Below are 21,566 nucleotides of genomic sequence, written 5' to 3'. Positions count from 1 at the left end.
ACACCCCCACAGCATGACATCGCCACCCACAGGGCGCAGAGAGTACAGCACCGCATAGAGAAAGGGCTCCTGTCTTTTATTTTTCATTTCATGTTGCCAGGACTTTTGCTGGACCGCTGCGGCGCTCCATCTTTGTGTCAGGGTAGGTCAGTAGTAAACTGTGATGATGCCCTCAGGAAATCAAAAACACCTTTTCCAGTGCACTGCTTTGCAAATTTGCAGCAGCTGCAGGAACCATCATGCAAAGTGGCATTTCTCCCGGCGCTATGGAACTCCTTTTGATTGAGGTGCAGGAACAATGCTCTCAATGTCCTCATTCATTCCCAGAGTTCAGAGCCAAGGCTGAGGGTGTCCGTAATCTCACAAACTATTTGGCAGTAGCTCATGTAAGTGTAGTGACATAGTAATGCCCGATTTAGCCAGGAGCCCATGGGTCCGTGTGTCAGTAGTGTTTGTGGTCCGTATCATTTTCAGATGTCTTCACTATGAATATTGACAGCTCTGCTAGGGGGCGTGGGGGCTGATTACCTTATAGTGCACTCTACACAGCAGGCAGCTTTGTCTTAGCTCAAAGCAGTTACACACAAATCTTGCATGCAAAAAGTAAATTATAAACACAAAGATGTCATTATATTTTTTCGCTTCAAGACACACAGTAAAGGAAGCCTGCAAGGACTTATAATAAGGCTCCTATGGGTGGAACTGGTGTAAAATCCCAAATAAATATACCGTATAAATCTCATTTTTGCACATTTTGACAATAAGTATATTAAAGATTAACCAGAATAGGTGCATGTGAAAGGGAATTTTTTAAAACTCCTCCACCCTTGCCCCAGGAACTATACGCCTCCCCCCCCACTCCCAAATTCTCTGATGCCTCCCAGAGTACCCCTGAGAGAGCTGGATCGTCTTACACCGGCCCCGTACCTGTCCAACAGGATGGGTGGGTCCCTCTGGCAGGTGGGCAGAGCAGGAGACACAGGGCAGGTGAGGCCCCGCCCGCCTCCACGAGCCGGAGAGATTTAAAGCGGCCACCCTGAGCGCTCTGTCACTAAGAGGGATCTGACTGTCCTTCTTTGTGAGCTGACTCACTCCTCCTGGTCCTCTCCTCGCTCTCATCTCCCACTCAACCCAAACAGTGCTTTCCTCTTTTTTTTTCTTCTTTTTTTCCTTCTCCCTTTGACACGCAACCCACCGTAACCATGAAAAAGTCCAGCTTCAAGTCCAGCTACAGCATGTCCAGCGGCGGCTACGGCAGCGGGGGCAGCGGCTATGGCAGCGGGGGCGGCGGCGGCGGTGGTGTCAGCAGCTTCAGCCAGTACAGCAGCGGCGGCGGAGGCGGTGGTGGAAGCGGCTTCAGCCAGTACGGCAGTATCAGCGGCGGCGGCGGCGGCGGCGGATCAGCAAACCGTGGCTTCTCCAGCAGGTCGTACTCATACTCCAGCAACCAAAGGAGCAGCAGTGGCCCGTTCCAGGCGTACGGCGTTCAGTACGGCAATATGGGCATGGGCGGCGGTGCTGGCGGCATGGGTGGCGGCTTTTCCGGTGGCATCACCGCCGTTACTGTCAACAGCAACCTGCTGGCCCCCCTCAACCTGGAGATCGACCCCGACATCAATCTCGTCCGCAGCCAGGAGAAGGAACAGATCAAGACCCTGAACAACCGCTTTGCCTCCTTCATCGATAAGGTCAGTCCCCATTTTTTCCTGTAGTGTGCTTTGGTTTGTACTGCAGGGCAGAGACTGCAGTTGTGCAGCGACCCCGTATAGACACATATGATGATAGCTTATCTCTTCAAGGATCAGGAATCAGATTGTTTGTACAGAAACAAATTACAACTTAAAAAAACCAATGCCAACAATGCCGAAGTCCAATGCCATCTATTAACTTTTTTGATTCCGGGTTATTCAAATACATTAAACAGGGCAAAGGCTGCTCTGGGTTTTGTTGGGGATGTGGTTTTTCCGTTAAAATAGTAGTATGTCCACTCTGCTCGGTCAGCTCATAAAACATTTCACACCCACTGAAAGAAAATGTGGAAAGCATAGGTGTGGCTCCTGCAGGAAGAGATGCAGAGCTCACATTATAACACAATGTCTGTTTTTGCTTTGCTGCACTAAATACAAAGTGAGGTCTACTGCTGTCGTGGAGATAAAAGATTCATCTGGAGGTTATAGCCTCAGCTTATCCCCTGCAAGACAAATGCATAGTAATTTTCTCTGTAGCCTCTGTGTGGGGGGTGGGAGTGAAAACAGTGAAAACTGTAGCCCTGGCAGGCCATGCTGCTGCTGTCCATAAAAGGGTAGACATTGGGTGTATCACCTGTACCAAGGCAGCAGTGTATTCTGGGTCTGGAGGGTGATGTACCATAGCTGGGGCATGTTTGGCCCCTCCAAAATGTGGGCTGGTTTCCCGCTCAGAACTTTCTATCAGGGGAGTGGCTCAGCAGAGCCTCACCCTGATGCTCTTTTCTGTGGTCTTTGTAGGACAAACCAAGCTGCACAGACAATTGCCGTAAAATAATTGCTTCATCTCAAAACTGCACAAAAGATGATAACAAAATAAAACAAAAAACATGGTGACACCTTGTGTGGAAAATGTGCAGCCAGCCGTCACACAGCTGTACTTGTGGGGAAAGTTTATGTACTGATTTTTTTAAATTGAACACGCTGCTTCACGCACATACACTGGAAAATCCCTGCAGAAGGGAATGAGTGCTAAGTTTTATTGAGGTGAAAATACATGCATAAGCTTTTTTCTTTTTTGTTTAAAGAAAGAAAATAAACTTCATTCCAAAAATACTTTCAGATGTCAGCAATGGTAACAAGCAGGCAAATATTTGTTCGCCCCATGAAGGGCTTGTAGGAAAATGAGGTATGAACGTGACACAGGAACTTATTAAAACTGTGAGAGCAATGGAACTGTATAATTATTGGCAGGGTTTGATCCAGGGGTGGTGAGCTGGGACATGATTGCTAAGGGCTGCACTACCACACCTGCTTGGGTGTTGGCTGTACCCCGCCTTCAGCCCTTCCGCCTACATTGTCTTAAAGACATTTTGGAACGCACAACGTGAAGAGGAACAGTTTGAACATGTTTGAGAAATCACGGTATCAGCTCTCAGAAGAGGTCTGCCAAAGACTCCTCCCTCCTCAGGATCCCAGTGTTCCACATGTGCCCCACCCACTGCGGAAATTCCTTGCCCAGCAGCCAATCAGGGCTAAGATGAGAGCCCCTGTGTTTAAGGCAATGATGTGATTATATTCAGGAGAAACTCAAATAAAACCAGCCCTGCAATTTTTTGTTTGTTAAAGAATGTCTTTTGTATCCTTTTACAAAATATACTTACATTCTGAACCACAGCAGATGAAGTGGTGGGGCAAAAAATAAAAATCGCAATACCATTTTGTAATTAATGTCAATGACAAAGTGCACAGTACACATCCAACCATGAAAACCACCTTACGAACTGAAAGCTCTATTCTTACTCACACCATAAAACAAGATCCAGAAATGCAGCTCTCCACAAGTTGCAGTCATCAGCTTTTGCATTTTTCTGTGAATTACATGACAAATTCTTCATTTGATCCTCCCTACCATAGGTACGTTTCCTAGAGCAACAGAACAAGATGCTGGAGACCAAGTGGTCCTTCCTGGAGAACCAGACCGCCACCCGCTCCAACATCGACGCCATGTACGAGGCCTACATCGCCAACCTGCGCAGGCAGCTCGACGGTCTTGGCAATGAGAAAGTCAAGCTGGAGGGAGAGCTGAAGAACATGCAATGCCTGGTGGAGGACTTCAAGAACAAGTGAGTATGATCAGACCAGCAGTGGTTGAAAAAACTCACTGCGTCAGCCTGTTTCCTTGAGCATCAGCTGCAGACACAGTAAGAAAAGCATATTTGCCGACACAAATTTTGCTGATCCAATCACTGCCATTGCAATGTGTTCTATCATTCGATCGAAAGTAAAGAAAGCAATACATGTGTGCACTTCCTGCAGGTATGAAGATGAAATCAACAAGAGAGCTGCCGCAGAAAATGAATTTGTCTTGCTCAAGAAGGTAAGGAGATTTCAAACTTTGAGAAGAATGAATTTTGCCCCCCTTCACCACCCACCAACAAATTAATTTTCTCTCCACTCTCCCAGGATGTTGATGGAGCATACATGACCAAAGTAGAACTGGAGGCACAGGTTGATGCACTCCAGGATGAAATTAACTTCCTCAGAGCCGTCTACGAAGCGGTAAGGTCAACCCGCTGACTTGGGATGGCCAATGGCACAGTGTGACAAAAGATTTCTTAATATCGCAGCTTTTTGGAGACATTTATGTTCCGAATGATTTCATCCCTGGACATTCTAAATCTCTTTCTTTCTCTCTCTTTCATCCCGCCTTCCAGGAGCTGCGTGAGCTGCAGAACCAGGTGAAGGACACCTCCGTCGTGGTGTCGATGGACAACAGCCGCAACCTGGACATGGATGCCATCGTGGCGGAAGTGCGCGCCCAGTACGAGGACATCAACAACCGCAGCCGCGCAGAGGCCGAGACCTGGTACAAGACCAAGGTGAGCCACGTCCTACCAGAGCACCCCAGCACGTAATCTTTCTGCATTTCTCAAAGTCACTGCGAAGCAAGCATTACAAATGACACTTCTTGCTTGCCCCATGAAGTTTGAGGAGATACAGACCACTGCTGGAAGACATGGCGAAGATGTGCGTAACACCAAGTCGGAGATCGCCGAGCTCAACCGCATGATCAGCCGCCTACAGAACGAGATCGAGAATGTCAAGGCACAGGTGAGGAACAGACTCATTTCAGACTAATATGTAGTTAGTCATATGTAGTAGGTTACAAGCTGAGCAGCCTTTTTCCAGAAATCTGAAAGGCCTGAATGGAGCCAAGGCTGAGGCTCAGTCCTTTGGGTGTTCTTTCTGCAGCGTGCCTCCCTGGAGGCTCAGATCGCAGAGGCCGAAGAGCGTGGAGAGCTTGCCATGAAAGACGCCAGGCTCCGCCTCAGAGATCTGGAGGATGCCCTGCAGAAAGCCAAGCAGGACATGGCCCGCCAAGTGCGCGAGTACCAGGAGCTGATGAACGTTAAGCTGGCCCTGGACATCGAGATCGCCACCTACAGGAAGCTGCTGGAAGGAGAGGAGGACAGGTGAGCAGGGTGACAGGAACTAGACAGAAGCATTGGCACAATATTGCAGTGTGCTAATGCCACGCTGATGAAACACAATCCTGCACTGTGTCACGAATCTCGGTACACATTCTAAAAGGCTTTTTCATAATTCCCCAAAGAATATCTAGCGGCGGGCCTTCGGCGACCATCCATGTTCAGTCCAGCACAAGCACCACCAAATCTGCCGGCGGCGGCGGTGGTAAGTACCCATTTTTAATTAAATGTGCATTCTTTTAAGCAGGTTGTGCTGTGGATTTTGAAGTGGAGGAATTTAGGCTTTGGGAACAGTTCACATTTCTACCTTTCTACCTGGGGGGAAAATATCATAGAAAACCCATGCACTGGCACAAGTGTGGGACCACACTAGATTCGATGCCCATGCCTCTATTCTGAACCAGTGATGGAGATCAGAATTTTCCATACTACTGCAGAGCTACAGTCACATAATGAGGTTGTATCTCAGCAGCGTGTTGATGTTCTTTGATGTCAGGAGAGTCATTGATGTCCATCTCTCGATGTGTGTGCAGGTTATGGTTACGGCAGTGGTGGTGGCGGCGGCGGCGGCGGCGGCGGCATGGCGTATGCTGGAGGTGCATACGGCGGTGGAGGTTATGGAGGTGGTGGAAGTGCTGGTGGCAGCATGAGCATGTCCAGGAGTACCTCCAGGGTTAGCAACAGCGGCGGCAGCAGGCGCTATTAAAGATGAGCCCCCTTCTCCCCCCTCTCTCCTCCCCCCTCCTTTCCTTCCTGTCTCTCTTGCTTCTCCATAAACACTGGAGATTCAGTCATGTGACCTGACCCTCAGCGGGGCATCTATTGATCCATGTTTGAATATATTCTAATGGTCTCCAGAACCCAAGATACTCATTCCTGGATGAAACAAACAACAGAAATTCTAGTCAGTTCAGGCCATGTGCCATAACTAGGAAGCCCTTTTTATGTCCGAAACCAATCGAAACCACACTGGGGATATTTTTAAGTCTTACCTTTCTGTTTGTTTTTTTATGTGCAATTTCTCTTCTTTCAACAGTTTTCTTTAACTGACACAAACCTGATCTCAAAAATGCAAAAAAACAAACAAACAAAAAAATGATTATGAGACAAATTTATGAGACACCTAGCCATGAAGAAGATTGTCAGCTTCCTTTCTGTCAGTCTGGCTGTTAGAAAGTGAGAAAGATACTTACTATTTACATCCTCCAAGAGCAGGGCCTGCAGTGCCACTGGTGAGTGCAGTCAGCCTGTGCTCTTGTTGCTGTTGCAAGTGTGAAGGCCAACAGGGCCTCAAAGCAAGCCTGTGCTTCCATTCTTCTCACAAAGGCAGAAGGCCTTCCAGCTTTGCTGTGTTATGAGTCAACAAAAAACAGTCTTTTTCTAGTTTAAAAAAACGAAGCGGTGCCCCCTCCCATTGAAGGAGGTAGTCTGTACTGAAGTAGGTCTGAAAATCTGACATTTTTTCTTTACCGTTTTCCTCCTCTCCCAGGGATGTTGGGTTCACCACAGAGGTTTTTTTTTAAATGCTAAGGTTTCGTTTTCTTTTTTTGATTTCACTTCACAAGTAAAAGGCTGACCACTGTGACCAGATTTAAAACAGATGAAACATGTACTACACCAGAAACCTGAATAAATCTGTGTTCTGTAATTATTGGCTCCTGTCTCTTTCTCTAATTTGACTTATATTAAAAATGCTTTTAATACATTCATCCTGTATGATAATTTCACCTAGGTTCATTACAAATGCTAAATCCTTTCATAAAATACCAATAACGAATGCTCTGAATCAAACTAAATTGACAACAAATTTTGACAACAAAATGATTTTCAAGAATCAGAAAATTAATCCTTATTAAAAACTGTATTTAATAATAGCACAGAATACAGTTCTAAGCACACACAATTTAGAAAGATGATCTGAGTGAACAAATGCTGATGAACCTTTGATAGAAAATAATCTCTCTCCATAAAGTCCCTCAGTATTCATATGTATGTCATGTCATTTCTGTAATACCACACCCAAAACCAAAGACATATTATTAATTATCTACACTTAATGTACACTCAGTGAGCACTTTATTAAGTAAATTTGTTATTTATTAGACTTTTTTTAGACTTCTGCTGCTGTAGCCTATCCACTCCAGGTTTGATGTGTTGTATGCTCAGATATGCTGTTCTGCATACCACTGTTGTAATGCATGGATTTTGTGTTACTGTCACCTTTCTGTCAGCTTTGACCAGTCTGGCTATTCTCCTCAAGCCTCTCTCATTAACAAGGCGTTTCAGCCTGCAGAACTGCTGCTCACTGGATGTTTTTTTTTTTCGCACCAAACACTATCATGTGTGAAAATCCCAGGAGATCAGCAGTTTCTGAGATACTCAAACCAACAATCTGGCACCAACAATCATTCCATGGTCAAAGATCTAATTTTTTTCCCATTCTGATGGTTGAAGCTCCTGACCCGTATCTACATGAGTATATGCATTACACTGCTGTCAAACAATTGGTTGATTAGATAATCACACACATGAAGAAGTAGGTGTACAGTTGTTCCTAATAAAGCGCTCAGTGGATGTAGCTCTGGTCCTATAAGGAGGAGTACCATTCCAAAACGGATCTAATTGATAAAATAAAAAAACAGCATTTAGGTACTATCCATTCATTCATCCATCAATTTCCTAAACTGCTTATTTCCTCCCAGGGATGCAGAGGGCTGGAGTCCAGGGTGTAGTGGGTGAGAGACTGGAATACACTCTGTACGTGTGACCAATCCATTACAGGGCCCACACACCATTCACTCACACATTCAGTTTCCAGTTAGCCTAACCTGCATGTCTTTGATCTGTGGGAGGAAACCCATGCGGGCATGGGAAGAACATGGAAACTCCACACAGAAAAAATAGGATTCAAACTTGGTACCTTCTTGTCATGAGATTCACTGTACCACCATGGCACCATACATTTAGCTACAATCTAGCTAAATATTGACTAGGTGACCATGCACTATACAATTAGCCAATCACTCATACAGTCAGGTCCATAAATATTGGGACATCGACACAATTCTCATCTTTTTGGCTCTATACACCACCACAATGGATTTGAAATGAAACGAACAAGATGTGCTTTAACTGCAGACTTTCAGCTTTAATTTGAGGGTATTTACATCCAAATCAGGTGAACGGTGTAGGAATTACAACAGTTTCTATATGTGCCTCCCACTGTTTAAGGGACCAAAAGTAATGGGACAAACTAACAATCATAAATCAAACTTTCACTTTTTAATACTTGGTTGCAAATCCTTTGCAGTCAATTACAGCCTGATGTCTGGAACGCATAGACATCACCAGACGCTGGGTTTCATCCCTGGTGATGCTCTGCCAGGCCTCTACTGCAACTGTCTTCAGTTCCTGCTTGTTCTAGGGGCATTTTCCCTTCAGTTTTGTCTTCAGCAAGTGAAATGCATGTTCAATCGGATTCAGGTCAGGTGACTGACTCGGCCATTGCATAACTTTCCACTTCTTTGCCTTAAAAAACTCTTTGGTTGCTTTCGCAGTATGCTTCGGGTCATTGTCCATCTGCTCTGTGAAGCGCCGTCCAATGAGTTCTGAAGCATTTGGCTGAATATGACCAGATAATATTGCCCGAAACACTTCAGAATTCATCCTGCTGCTTTTGTCAGCAGTCACATCATCAATAAATACAAGGGAACCAGTTCCATTGGCAGCCATACATGCCCACGCCATGACACTACCACCAACATGCTTCACTGATGAGGTGGTATGTTTTGGATCATGAGCAGTTCCTTTCCTTCTCCATACTCTTCTCTTCCCATCATTCTGGTACAAGTTGATCTTTGTCACATCTGTCCATAGGATTTTGTTCCAGAACTGTAAAGGCCTTTTTTAGATGTTGTTTGGCAAACTTCCTGTTTTTGAGGCTCACCAATGGTTTACATCTTGTGGTGAACCCTCTGTATTCACTCTGGTGAAGTCTTCTCTTGATTATTGACTTTGACACACATACACCTACCTCCTGGAGAGTGTTCTTGATGGTAAATGGTAAATGGTAAATGGTTGGCATTTATATAGCGCCTTTATCCAAAGCGCTGTACAATTGATGCTTCTCATTCACCCATTCATACACACACTCACACACTCACACACCGACGGCGATTGGCTACCATGCAAGGCGCTGACCAGCTCATCAGGAGCATTTGGGGGTTAGGTGTTTTGCTCAGGGACACTTCGACACAGCCCGGGCGGGGGATCGAACCGGCAACCCTCCGACTGCCAGGCGACTGCTCTTACTGCCTGAGCCATGACTGCTCTTACTTGATCTGGCCAACTGTTGTGAAGGGGTTTTTCTTCACCAGGGAAAGAATTCTTCTGTCATCCACCACAGTTGTTTTCCGTGGTCTTCCGGGTCTTGTGGTGTTGCTGAGCTCACCGGTGCGTTCTTTCTTTTTAAGAATGTTCCAAACAGTTGATTTGGCCACACCTAATGTTTTTGCTATGGGTTTGTTTTGATTTTTCAGCCTAATGATGGCTTGCTTCACTGATAGTGACAGCTCTTTGGATCTCATATTGAGAGATGACAGCAACAGATTCCAAATGCAAATAGCTCACTTGAAATGAACTCTAGACCTTTTATCTGCCCCTTGTAAATGAGATAATGAGGGAATAACACACACCTGGCCATGGAACAGCTGAGCAGCCAATTGTCCCATTACTTTTGGTCCCTTAAAAAGTGGGAGGCACATATAGAAACTGTTGTCATTCCTACACCGTTCACCTGATTTGGATGTAAATACCCTCAAATTAAAGCTGAAAGTCTGCAGTTAAAGAATATCTTGTTCGTTTCATTTCAAATCCATTGTGGTGGTGTATAGAGCCAAAAAGATGAGAATTGTGTCGATGTCCCAATATTTATGGACCTGACTGTATGTTATAGAAACTATAAACCTAATCATTCTGAAAGATATGGAACTAAATGTCCTGTATAAGAATTCTATACAGTCTTTTACTTTCCAATTACATAAAGATGATGTATTTTAGGATGGTTAGCAACCCTAAATCCTTCTGCATTAGCTACTGTGTACAGTCATTCATAGACAAACAGTCAGACAGACAGTTGATGCACATTAATTTAGAACCATGATTAAGCTTTTGTCGGTGCCACTTCATAGCCGGGTTAAATAGACAGACAATGCACCTCTCCCAGCCAATCAGAATAGAGTATTCAGTCATGCCATTTTATTAGGTTTGATAATCAAGACCATGCGCAGTGTTTGTACTACACTGTCCCTGTAGTAAAGGCTTAGCTTGTCTTTTCTTTATATCAGCCACTGTATCGTTCATACTACAGCCCGTACTACTAAGAGAAAGGTATAGGGCGGCTTTGTGTGCCAATCGAGCAGCAGAGGTCGCTAGAGAGCAAGGAGAGCACAAAACCCTCAGCACTGGCAATGCCCGGATTTGATTTGAGAATGTGCAGCTCATCCGTGCACAGAAGCATGGTTACCTTTACCGAATGAGCCACCCAGTAGCCCTGAAGGATGCATTTTTAGACAATCTGAGTGGCTCTCATGCAGGGAGGATTTAATTTGCTGGGATTGTCTGTCTCATGCATGCCACCAGCACCCATCGAGTCAATCAACTGTCTGCAGTTAATCAGAGTGAAATCTTTGTTAAAATATATACATATTAAGCGAATACATATCTTTTGGGAAAGCAAATATCAGAAATATACATTGTGTACTGTACATTCAGGTAAACATTTACTTTTACACCAGTGTTTCCCAACCTTTCTCCTTCCACGGCATACTTTCCAAGTTTACTGTGAAGATACGCCTGAATGTTCGTTGGAGGTTGAATTCAGCAATAATACATTTTAGCTACATATATTTTGCCTTTTGTGAATGTGTTTCCCACAGGATTTTAGGAAACTGCGGTGAAGTGTTTCCTCTTGGAATTTTGTAAATAAGTCAAATGCATCAACCTTGTGCACTTTTATTTGGAAATAAAATCAAACAAAGTGAAATTGACAATAAAATTTGACATTCATTTAGTTTTAATTTAGTCTTTTAAATCAGTCTAAAACTATATTGTGTCATTCCATCACTTCTTGTATAAAATGAAGTAACAAGGAAGCCCCCTCAGCATGGGGAAAGCCAAATAACTGTCAATTCAGACACAATTGACCATCACAAGGTAATGAGTACAAAAAATACTAGACTGGCCTTTCAGTGTAAGTGAAGTGGATTAAGAGAGAAGGCTCACTAGCTGGTGAACACAGCAAACAGATTTGATCAAAAAAAGACAACAAACAGAGGAGGGAAGAAGAAACTAAACATATTCATCATATCATTATTAAAGATGGTAAAGCCCTGGTAACATGGATCCAAATGATAATACAAGTATACATTACATAGGGCCCTTTGTCTCGTTGGCCAATAAGACACAATGTCTACAAAAATGTATGTCATGTGGAAGCGTTTTTCAACATATGAACCTATTCAAGCCTCACTGTAAAAAACATGTTATAAAAGCCAAAAAGATTAAGCCGATTACAGTAGACAGCATATTCTCACACAGAGTCTCCCTAATCTCAGTCTCAATCAGTGAGGGGCTGTCCGTTCTCTTGAGCATATTGGGACATTTTGAGTGCAGTCTATGACATTACGCAGTTCGTTGTTAATCAGAGCCTGTCCTGGGGCCTGCTATGTTGCAGTTTCTCTGGGGTTATCTGGGTCAAAGGTCATGATCTCCATGTGTATAAGACCTAGAGAAAACAGACAGAAAGAGGAAGGAATATCACTGCTCTGCTTTGCTCAGCTGCCTTTATTGTAAACACATGAAAAAGTAGGTGTACCAGGAAATCAAGAAAAACATTTGTCTTTGTCCCTAACATTATGGAGGGCACTGCATGTGCTGTACTTACTCTTCCACTCTCCCACTGCAAGCTCCAGGCTCTCAAAGGAATCATCGTATGGCTGAGAGTTGGGCTCCGACTCAGGTTCGTGGAACTCGGACAGGTAGGGGTGAGCAAGGCCTTCCTCGGCTGTCATCCGCTCCTCAGGGTCAAGCAGCAGCATGCTCTCCAGTAGCTCTACCGCTGGAGTGGGGCAAGGACGGTGGGGTAGGAAAGGTAATGCAGGGCCAAAGAGGATTTAACAGTTCCAATAATTTAAAAACGTCAAAAATACATTCTGCATTGGAAGAAAAATAATGAAGTACAGAATGAGGATCAAACCGAAGAAAAGCTCAAAATAATTACAGTCCCCTTCAAAAGTATTAAAACAGCAAGGTAAATTCCTTGATTTTTTCTATACACGGAAGATAACTGAGTTTGAGGTCAAAATATGTACATGAGATGACATCTGAATTTCAGCTTTTATTTCCTGCCATTTTATCTAGATTTGTCAAACAATTTAGAAAGGTGATATACCTTTTGTGTCAGACCACCCAATTTTTAGGTGAGCAAAAGTATTGGAACATGTGACTGGCAAGTGTTTCTTGTTGCCTGGATGTGTCCTGTTAGATTGTTTTGTTAAACAATGCATAGTTCTGTTTAGCCTTGGGTTTTGCCTGTGAAGACTGCATTTGTGTTAGAGAAGATAAACCAACATGAAACCAGAGAGCTCAACCCAAAATGTATTCAGTGTATTGCAAAAACAAAGGAATTGCTTTTCCAAAACTTTTGGAGGGGACTGTATATCATCCACCAGGTGATTAAATTAATCAATGACTGACCATCAAACTCACAGAGCCTCATAGATAGGCTGGATATGTGTGGACTATGCTTTGCACTGTAAACCTTGTGCAATGTCGACTCAATCTGAACATGCACTTGTATTATTTTCCACTAGAGGGCAGCATCTCACCATCAAGCAAGCTAAAAATAAAACATAGAAACCTGGGCACACCATTTCTATCCATGGATGAGAAGACTTCCTTGAAGTTCTTCTTCTTCTGAGGGGGGAGGGACTGTATATAAGATCGGGCCTGAGAAGAACACAAACGATCAGTTCCGAGCTTGTTCATTTGGGCGTAGCTGATTAGATTTGTGACCACAAATTTTATGTACAAACAAAAGTTTTACTGCACCATGACTACATGCATTAAAACTTTTAATATATGACAACATATATGGCAGTCCAAATCTGGCTGTCAGGACACCAGAGTCCCTGTATCAGAGTCAGAATGAGTTTGTAGAAACCGTACGTCTTTACTCTGCATTTTCTGCACCAGAGAGGAGTGAGGTGTTCCTGTTAGACTGAGGATTTTCTTCAGCTGGTCAATACCTGAGTCAAATGTCAAGGAAGTTGTAAAACAAAACAAGCATTGTAAAGATTTTTGTGGCTATTAATGGTTACCTAGAAGGCAAATATTTCTGAGCAAACTGTATGTTTAAAACTTCTTGGATTGTAAAGATCCTGTGAAAACCGAATGTTCAATTATTTTTATACTTATGCAAAGCAACGGAACACGGAAAATAGATGGTGATGTCAGGCCCTATTTGGTTTAAATTGTGAATTATTTTAATTTCCTGAAATTTCTGTTGACTTTGAGATGATTTGGTATTGGCCCTCTGGAGGCCATGTTTGTTTTGTAACTATCAGAGAATTTCACAGCAGGGCTGACATTTACACGTAATGCAGTTACAGAAGGCACACAGCCTTTTAGATGTAAATACCACAGACTAGCAAATAATTGGTGAGTGTATATTATATGTGCAATATGTTTGTGGTTTCTGTATCACAGTTGAAGTACATTTAGGAATTGGTTCCAATTCAAATCAATAACTGGAATTTGAATTGAAATGTCCCAAATTGTGGAAAATGACACTTTCCTTGCTATGTGGATTATAAAGGAGTTGAAGTTGTTATAATAAAGCATCAAAACACTCAGTCCCCAAATGAAGCCACAAAGAATTGAAGAAATTAAGAAAATAAGCACTTAAACAAACGGTTTCGTGAAGTTATGACATGACAATGATATTGCTTCCTTTGATTTAGCACGGTACACCTTGTCAGAACAAATCCAAGCACTCGGCACAGACGGTGTTCAGCCAATCAGAACAGAGGTTCCCTGATATCAATGAGCCTTAAAGACACAATCACTAAAACAGCCTGTGAATGAAATAAATTAGACATTTACATTTTATTGAATTAATATAACTTGAGCTCAAAATGTGTGTCATGCCTCCTATTTCAACTCCTATTTTAAATTTGAGAATTGAATAAGAATGTATCAGCAATTCGGCAAATCAGATCCTGCTCGTCATGACATTCAGTAAAATGACCAAATTCGATACAATTACCAAATTTCAATTGCGACCTCATTTGAAAATAGAAATCTGAATGTGCAAAGTATGTGTCCAACCGTCATTGGTGCTCATTTTTTAGAAGAAGCGCAGGGTGCAGCCCAGAAGGATACTGTCATTGCCAGGGAACAGGACTTGGCCTGTGATCATCTCAGCCAGAATGCAGGCAGCAGACCACACATCCACTGTAAGGGGAGAGAAACACAGAAACAACAAGGAGTTAAGCGCAACAACTCTGGCAAAACCCACACTAAGTATCGGCAAATACGGATACTTCCTCCATACTTATAATCCATCTCTACTTGTATAGAATACTCTGTGAATAACATTTAAGAGTAAGTTCCTCTCTTACGAGTTACGAAATGGCTCAAAACAACATTAACATGTCCTATGTATTGTGTCAAATATTTAAGATAAATGTGGAAAATTACATCAATTGCTTTCTGAAAAAGCCCTGCATGCATGCACACCTATGAATGACTATACCCCTGTCATACACTCAGTGACCACTGTAGGTAGACCTGTACACCAGCCTGTTAATGCAAATATTTAATCAGCTAATCATGTGGCAGCAACTAAATGCATAAAATAATGCAGACATGGTCAAGAGGTTGTTTTTCAGACCAAATGTCAGAATGGGGAAGAAATGTGATCTAAGTGACTTTGACCGTGGAATGATTATTGGAGCCAGATTATTATTTGAGTATCTGAAGGCAGAAACGCATTGTTAATGAGAGGTCAGAAGAGAAGGACCAGACTGGTCAAAGCTGACACTACTGCAAATAACCACACATTACAGCAGTGGTATTCAGAAGAGCATCTCTGAACACACAACACAACAACACCTCTAGGAGGATAGACCAATACGTGTAATAAATACCTAATAAAGTGCTCACTGAGTGTATGTGTGATCAGTAACTCACCCGTCTGACTGTAGTGCATCCAGTTGAGAATGACCTCAGGGGCTCGATACCAGCGAGTGACAACGTACCCGGTCATCTCGCTCTCTGTTTGCCGGGCCAGACCGAAGTCTAGGATCTGAGAGGAACAGAGCCAATAACACGCCAGATTTATCATTATTTATAATCAATATGTTCATTTTTGATTTGTGTATGACTGTTGCCGCTGATGTTTTTAGTCTGAAAATGGACATTCAAAAGATCTATTTTCTTCATAGAGCGTGTTATAATTGTTAACTGAAATGCTGAGAAGCATAGGAGAGGTGTGGAAGGAGTAAGAAGAATGTGCTCAAATGTCATGCTTTTATTACACCCCATTAAATGCATCAATAAAAAATTAGGGAAAGCATTGCCTTAGGGAAACTGTCCGCTGTCATTATTTCACCAAGGTATTCACTGTCAGTGACACCCAAAACTCACATCATTGTTCATCGCAAATGTGCTTACAAAACACCCACTTCTTTCACATGGTTAGCGATGGATCATATTCTGTCATTTAAAAAAATGGCCCAGTCAGTTTCTATGTGCAATGAAGGAGAATTTAGATACTTAGAGATGTCTCTGACTAGCTAGCTTTACAATGATATATCGGGGCATTTGGGGATTTGATCGAAAGCAAGAAAATACACTTCATCTAACTCCAAAGTAGGTATGATCAGAGGCTATACAGAAGAACAGCTTATTTGCATAACTATTTACAATTATTAAGATAAATATCGCTTTTTATATTGTGCGCTCTTTCACACAAAAAAAAAAACAGTCTTGGTCAATCAAAAACACACAAAAACTGAAATAACATAAAAAAAACTGAATATTCTGTAACTATTCCTTTTCTAAACTGTTATATGATGAATTGCATTTAAAAGAAGCTATTTCCAACATTCCCAAAGAATATTATTTACCTTTAGTTCACAGTTCTCGTTCACTGCAAGATTATTGGGTTTAAGATCCTGCAATGAAAAACACAGGGATCTGAGTCTCCAGATTTCCAATATATCTTTCCAATATCTACTTTCATATATTTTTTCTTTTGTCAACAGAAAGTGCCAAAAAATATGTTTTGGCAGATGCTTTTGTATGCAGTGTTACTATACAAACACTGGTGTAAGTTTAACACAGCAATTACCCATACGCCTATTATCTGGTTCAAAGCTGTATTAGACACTAAAGCCTGAATATTAAAGATGAACACATCAGCACATCATAAGCCTGCTGTTCCGAATGGACAGATATGGCAGAACACAATGGAAGCAGAAGAAAAACACTGTACAGACCCTGTGGATGATCCCAGCGGAATGGATATACTGCACAGAAAAAAAATGGATTCATAATCAATTATAGTATTTTCCCATAATTCTCTATTTAAGAATCTTTTATATTTGTATTCATATTTCATTTTTTCCATTTTCCTTTTGTGAAATGGATATTGACGTATTCTGCTATAGCATTGGTCATATGAGACTCTTGCCTTTAGCCCTCGCAGTATCTGATAAAACAGATAGGTGATGATGCGATCAGTCAGTCTCCTCTTCTTCATAATGTGACCCAGGTCCTGAGCCACAAAAGGCATCACCATGTAACTGCAACGCACAACAAGGGTATCACCATGACACACAACACTTATAACACCGGTAATGGCTATCACTGCGTAATGGTTATAACACAAAGAGTATCTCCATGTAATGCAGCACTCACAACACACAACATGTGTGTCACCATGGTTCACACACACAAATGCACATCTATGCATTCACACAAAATAAAAATGCTAAGCTAAGCAGTGAGAGAGCAGACAGAGTGCAAGCACTTTGCATAAGCTTTTAATGACAGCATTCCCAGCCATGACCCAGTCAAAAATGTGATGCTGTTACTTTCAGATCACAGATGACAGCAATGAGTGATAATTTGTCTGTAAGAAATCTCACAACCTGGGGTCCTTACATGCTGGTCAGAAAATTAAAAAAACAACAACTAACAGCTACATATTACAAACACTGCGGTCCAATCACTGACATGCATATTTAACTAAACAGGCAAGCACGCCTTCAGCTAAGCTAAGCTTGTGAAGCCTGGGACATAAGCCTGTACTGTGCATGTTGACTGTGCATGTTGACTGCAAAATACTGGAGTTCCCCGTCAAGAGAATGTGGAATATCAGACTTCCCTGATGGTATTTTGAATCTCGCTTAACAATCTTTACGTTTCAACAGATTCAAAAATTTTTTTTACTATGCAATAAAATATGGACATTTTAAGAAATATTTTCCCAAAACATCTGGACCAATGCAAACATTGTTTCACAAACTGGCGCACATAATGAAATTTCTGATCACAAAATTGTTTCGGTTGTTAAACGGTGTTTTCTACATTGAGTGCAATGGGCAGCAAGCTCTTTCCCCCTCAACATGCACAGTAGAGGCTGTATCCTGTTACTTCCTACAATTCACCGTCTGGCCCCTCCTACCCTCTCCAGTTTCTATACACACAGCCACATACCCAGGGTCCATTTGGATCATGCTTCAAGTATATTTATTTATTTGCCTTGTCGTTAACTTGGCTGGGATTCAATCAACATTTGCTCTTCAAGGTACAATAGGTAAGATTTTTGTGTTGAAACATTGTTACAAGACCATTGTAAATCCCTTCCTATCATTGAAAAAGGCTCACTGACATGTTGACTCACCCTCTGCCAGTGTTTATAGTCCTTAAATTTGGGTTTCAAAATATAGTTGATGGCCTGACACTGTACACACTGTATAACTGCACAATAATTCAAGCTCATTGGATTAAAGTTCTAATTGCCACAGCCAGTGGCGTTTCACCGTCAGCACGTTTACAGAGAAATACTGTTGTGGTTTGAAGGGGTTTGTTACTGCTATTCCTCTCTTGACCATTAGAAGTCAGAAATGACCTATTGTACCTTTAACTTAGATTAACAATTAAGGGATAAATTAATTTTAAGAATGTTTCATATATATGTTTTTTTGTGTGCTATTTTTGTCTTCATAAACCTAGTTAATGAACTGAGTTCGCAAATGTTGACTGAATTCAGGCTGATGTCTGAAGCTTGAATCTAGGTATCTTTAGAATTAATCACAAGCAACACGGCGGAGGCCTGACTTCCAACAGCCTGTCCCAACAAGCTGGGAATGTGTTCTGCGGAATGCCCCGAATCTCACAGCCCCTACTTACAATGTCTGGAATTTCTCCAGCGAGGAATCGGGTGTGAAGACATTCAGGAGACAGATCACCTTTTGCAGAAAGAGGAAAATAGTGCAAAGGAGCAATTACTCAAAGTTCTAGTAGACATCCACATAAGGTACACATCTATCTCAGATATACAGTATATACACCACGGCTCTTGCGTTCGAAAATCGAATGTTGCCCATTCAGGACTTGAGTGTGAGAGTTGATATGCATTGGTCCACAGATGAGGTATGATCTACTCTACGGTGTCAAAGAAGTGTTTAGCAAACACAGACTCTATTTTAAAACAATAGGGGAAACTGGACAATGAACAGGTCTGATGACTTTGCAAGGACACTACAAACAATTTATAAGTTTACTCCAACCGTGTTCAGGTCCTCAGTCTTTTAAGGGATACTTTATTTTAAATACAGAACTTTCTTACTGGAAATACTATAATAACAGCAAACCATCAGTGTGGTCTCAATTTTTTTCTCATTCATACAATCCCATGCTAACAAAGTTATGTTTGCAAAGGCTGTACATATTAACATATTGATTGTATAAAGCTGATTCACAATGAGAAACGTAAATATTCATTTTTATATTGTGATATTGTGTTTTATATTGTGATGTGTTCCTTGAGTGCAGTGGTCTCAGGTTGCATGCGGCATATTGAATATTTCCAACAGAAAATAAGATCAAACATTATTTTTTGAAGAATAATTGGGTTGCTGTTCATGCTGCTGAAGTGAAAGTGACCTATATATTTAAACTTAAATTTCTTACAATGCCTCACCACACATTGTGAACAAGTGGATATATTTTTAGCGTATCTATGAATATGTCCACAACTAGACATATTTAAATAATTGTAGTTCCTCTCTCTCCATTCTTATAAACTAGTTCACTATATCTTTCCCTCTGTCAAACTTGCTACGAGGTGAAACCAGTAGGCTACATTTATTACTAACTAGGGTAATGTATAGCCACTGTTTACAGTTCAAAGGTCGCCAGTGAAGGATCTTTCTTACAGCTTACTGAGATGAGATGTGACACCTCAACACGAATCGAGAATTTTCCCAGTGGCCATAGTCTATACCGAACAGAGGTAGGATATACAATTAACCAGTGTAGATTATGCTAAATCAAACGAGAGTGACAGAGAAAACGCTAAACATCTGCAATACTAGTCTGATACAGCAAGCTATGGCATGGTTAAGCAGTTTCAATTATTTTCACTGCGTAATTACAACATACTGAACCATTCTTAGCACCAAAGTATGGAGATACCGAGCATACTGTACTGTACATTGTCGTGCTGGATGTGTCGCAGTAGGCGCAGCTCGCGGAACGCGCGTTTGGCGTGGATCAAAGATTGGAATGGACGGTAGAGTTTCTTTATGGCCACCTTTTCCTTCGTTTTCTGGTCAATAGCCGAGCTTCCGGGGAGAAAGAGTTAAGAGTCTTCAAAACAAAAAACATTCATCTGTGGAATTTTTGACTGTCTACATCTAGCAGCACACTAGAAATATGTGTGGATAAATAATATTTCCGATTAATACAAACTGTTATCACATGCACAGTGTTTACGTAAAAAGAGCATGGGCACACTCTTGTACTGCACTCTGGTGTCCTTCTGATAACATAAAAGCCGCGTAGCTCTTTCCATCAGGTGGCACAGAGTTGACCTCAGGTCGCCGAGACTAGCTGGTTCTTGATGTTTATCATTCCTTGGGATCTGCCTGAACCGGTATGCCGAATTCAGACATGCAAGGGGCTCCTCTTGACCCATTATTATTTTATGTTTTTTGCTTGACTGTTTTAGAAACGTAAGAAACATCGACGACAGTACGCCCACAAAATTGCACGTATTAGATAATTATTATACAATACATTCTTAAATAATTCGCTTTGTATAATTATTTTTTGTATAATTAATAGCATCTTTTAGTTAAAAATATTTCTAAACCTAAAGGGTTGCTTTATCCAAATAACGTTATTAGAAGGGTTATCCATCAGTCTGTTATCATACATACAGAGCTTATATTATTTCCTGTTCTCACCATACAGTCCCGTATGCTCCTGAACCCACAGACTTCAGCGTCGTGTATCTTTCCGGGACGTCCCATGTTGTCTTCTGTACCTCTAGTCTATGGAAACCTGTCTTTACTGGCAACGCCATCGCGTCAATCCGTTTACAGCCCTGTTGACTGTTCGTATGGAGTTCTGAAAGTGACCCAGGTAAGCGAAGGAACTGCTGAGAAACGCCCACCTGAAAGCACACCTCCGCTAAGTTCAGTCACGTGAGTCTGAAAAGGACGTCCTTGTTGTTCCTTGCAAGAGTTTGTCAACCACTTGTTTGTAAATAATAATAATAATAATAATAATAATAATAATAATAATAATAATAATAATGTTGTTTGCAGAGTGGGTTTCGTGCATGGTGGACAGAGTGCTATACGCCATTAATGTGCAGATGACATAGAACAGAATAAAGTACATGTTTAATAAAACAATACAAGGTAATGTAGTTAGGGTAAGGATAAGTTTGAGTGAAGGAAAACAATAGAAAAAAATATCCTGGAAACATGCCGTTTTCCAAAACATGGCTGAATCTAATGAATCACTGAAGCCAGAACTGGGAATGACTACATAATTTTTCAAGGGGAATTTCATTGAAAATACAGTGAAAAGTGGAAATACATTAGTGAAAGCCATAATTGGCATCATGTCAGTTGGAAAAAAGCTGGCAACTTCTACTTAAGATTCCAAAGATTAACATTATAGGTTCCAGCTATCTTTGCAGTTGCTTTGTGTTCGAGCATGTTACTACCTGCCAAATAGTTATCTGTGTAAGAAAGTAAAAATAGTGATCTGTATGAACAAGGTTTCATAATTCCAACTAGGTACCACA

The 21,566-nt window shown here is 41.7% G+C and overlaps 2 protein-coding genes across 2 annotated transcripts; one reads left to right on the top strand and one right to left on the bottom strand.

The window, feature by feature from the left end:
* The first annotated feature begins 1,041 nt into the window (after nt 1–1,041).
* LOC133138342 (keratin, type II cytoskeletal cochleal-like) lies at nt 1,042–6,824 on the top strand. Its single transcript, XM_061256990.1, has 9 exons — nt 1,042–1,688; nt 3,603–3,811; nt 4,005–4,065; nt 4,152–4,247; nt 4,403–4,567; nt 4,674–4,799; nt 4,941–5,161; nt 5,302–5,381; nt 5,710–6,824. The coding sequence occupies exons 1-9, from the start codon at nt 1,203–1,205 to the stop codon at nt 5,880–5,882; spliced, it is 1,617 nt and encodes a 538-aa protein (XP_061112974.1). The 5' UTR covers nt 1,042–1,202; the 3' UTR covers nt 5,883–6,824.
* A 4,350-nt stretch (nt 6,825–11,174) lies between these two features.
* On the bottom strand, nt 11,175–20,869 carry zgc:171775 (STKc_p38 domain-containing protein). Its single transcript, XM_061257194.1, has 12 exons — nt 20,716–20,869; nt 19,962–20,091; nt 18,656–18,714; nt 16,932–17,043; nt 16,738–16,767; nt 16,366–16,413; nt 15,428–15,542; nt 14,618–14,689; nt 13,403–13,482; nt 13,105–13,183; nt 12,120–12,293; nt 11,175–11,960 (listed from the first exon to the last, which is right to left on the bottom strand). The coding sequence occupies exons 1-12, from the start codon at nt 20,832–20,834 to the stop codon at nt 11,899–11,901; spliced, it is 1,080 nt and encodes a 359-aa protein (XP_061113178.1). The 5' UTR covers nt 20,835–20,869; the 3' UTR covers nt 11,175–11,898.
* Between the last annotated feature and the right edge of the window lie 697 nt (nt 20,870–21,566).

Source organism: Conger conger, chromosome 10 (genome assembly GCF_963514075.1).
Source record: "Conger conger chromosome 10, fConCon1.1, whole genome shotgun sequence".
In the NCBI taxonomy this organism is placed as follows: domain Eukaryota; kingdom Metazoa; phylum Chordata; class Actinopteri; order Anguilliformes; family Congridae; genus Conger; species Conger conger.
This window is presented reverse-complemented; position numbering and strand designations above follow the sequence as displayed.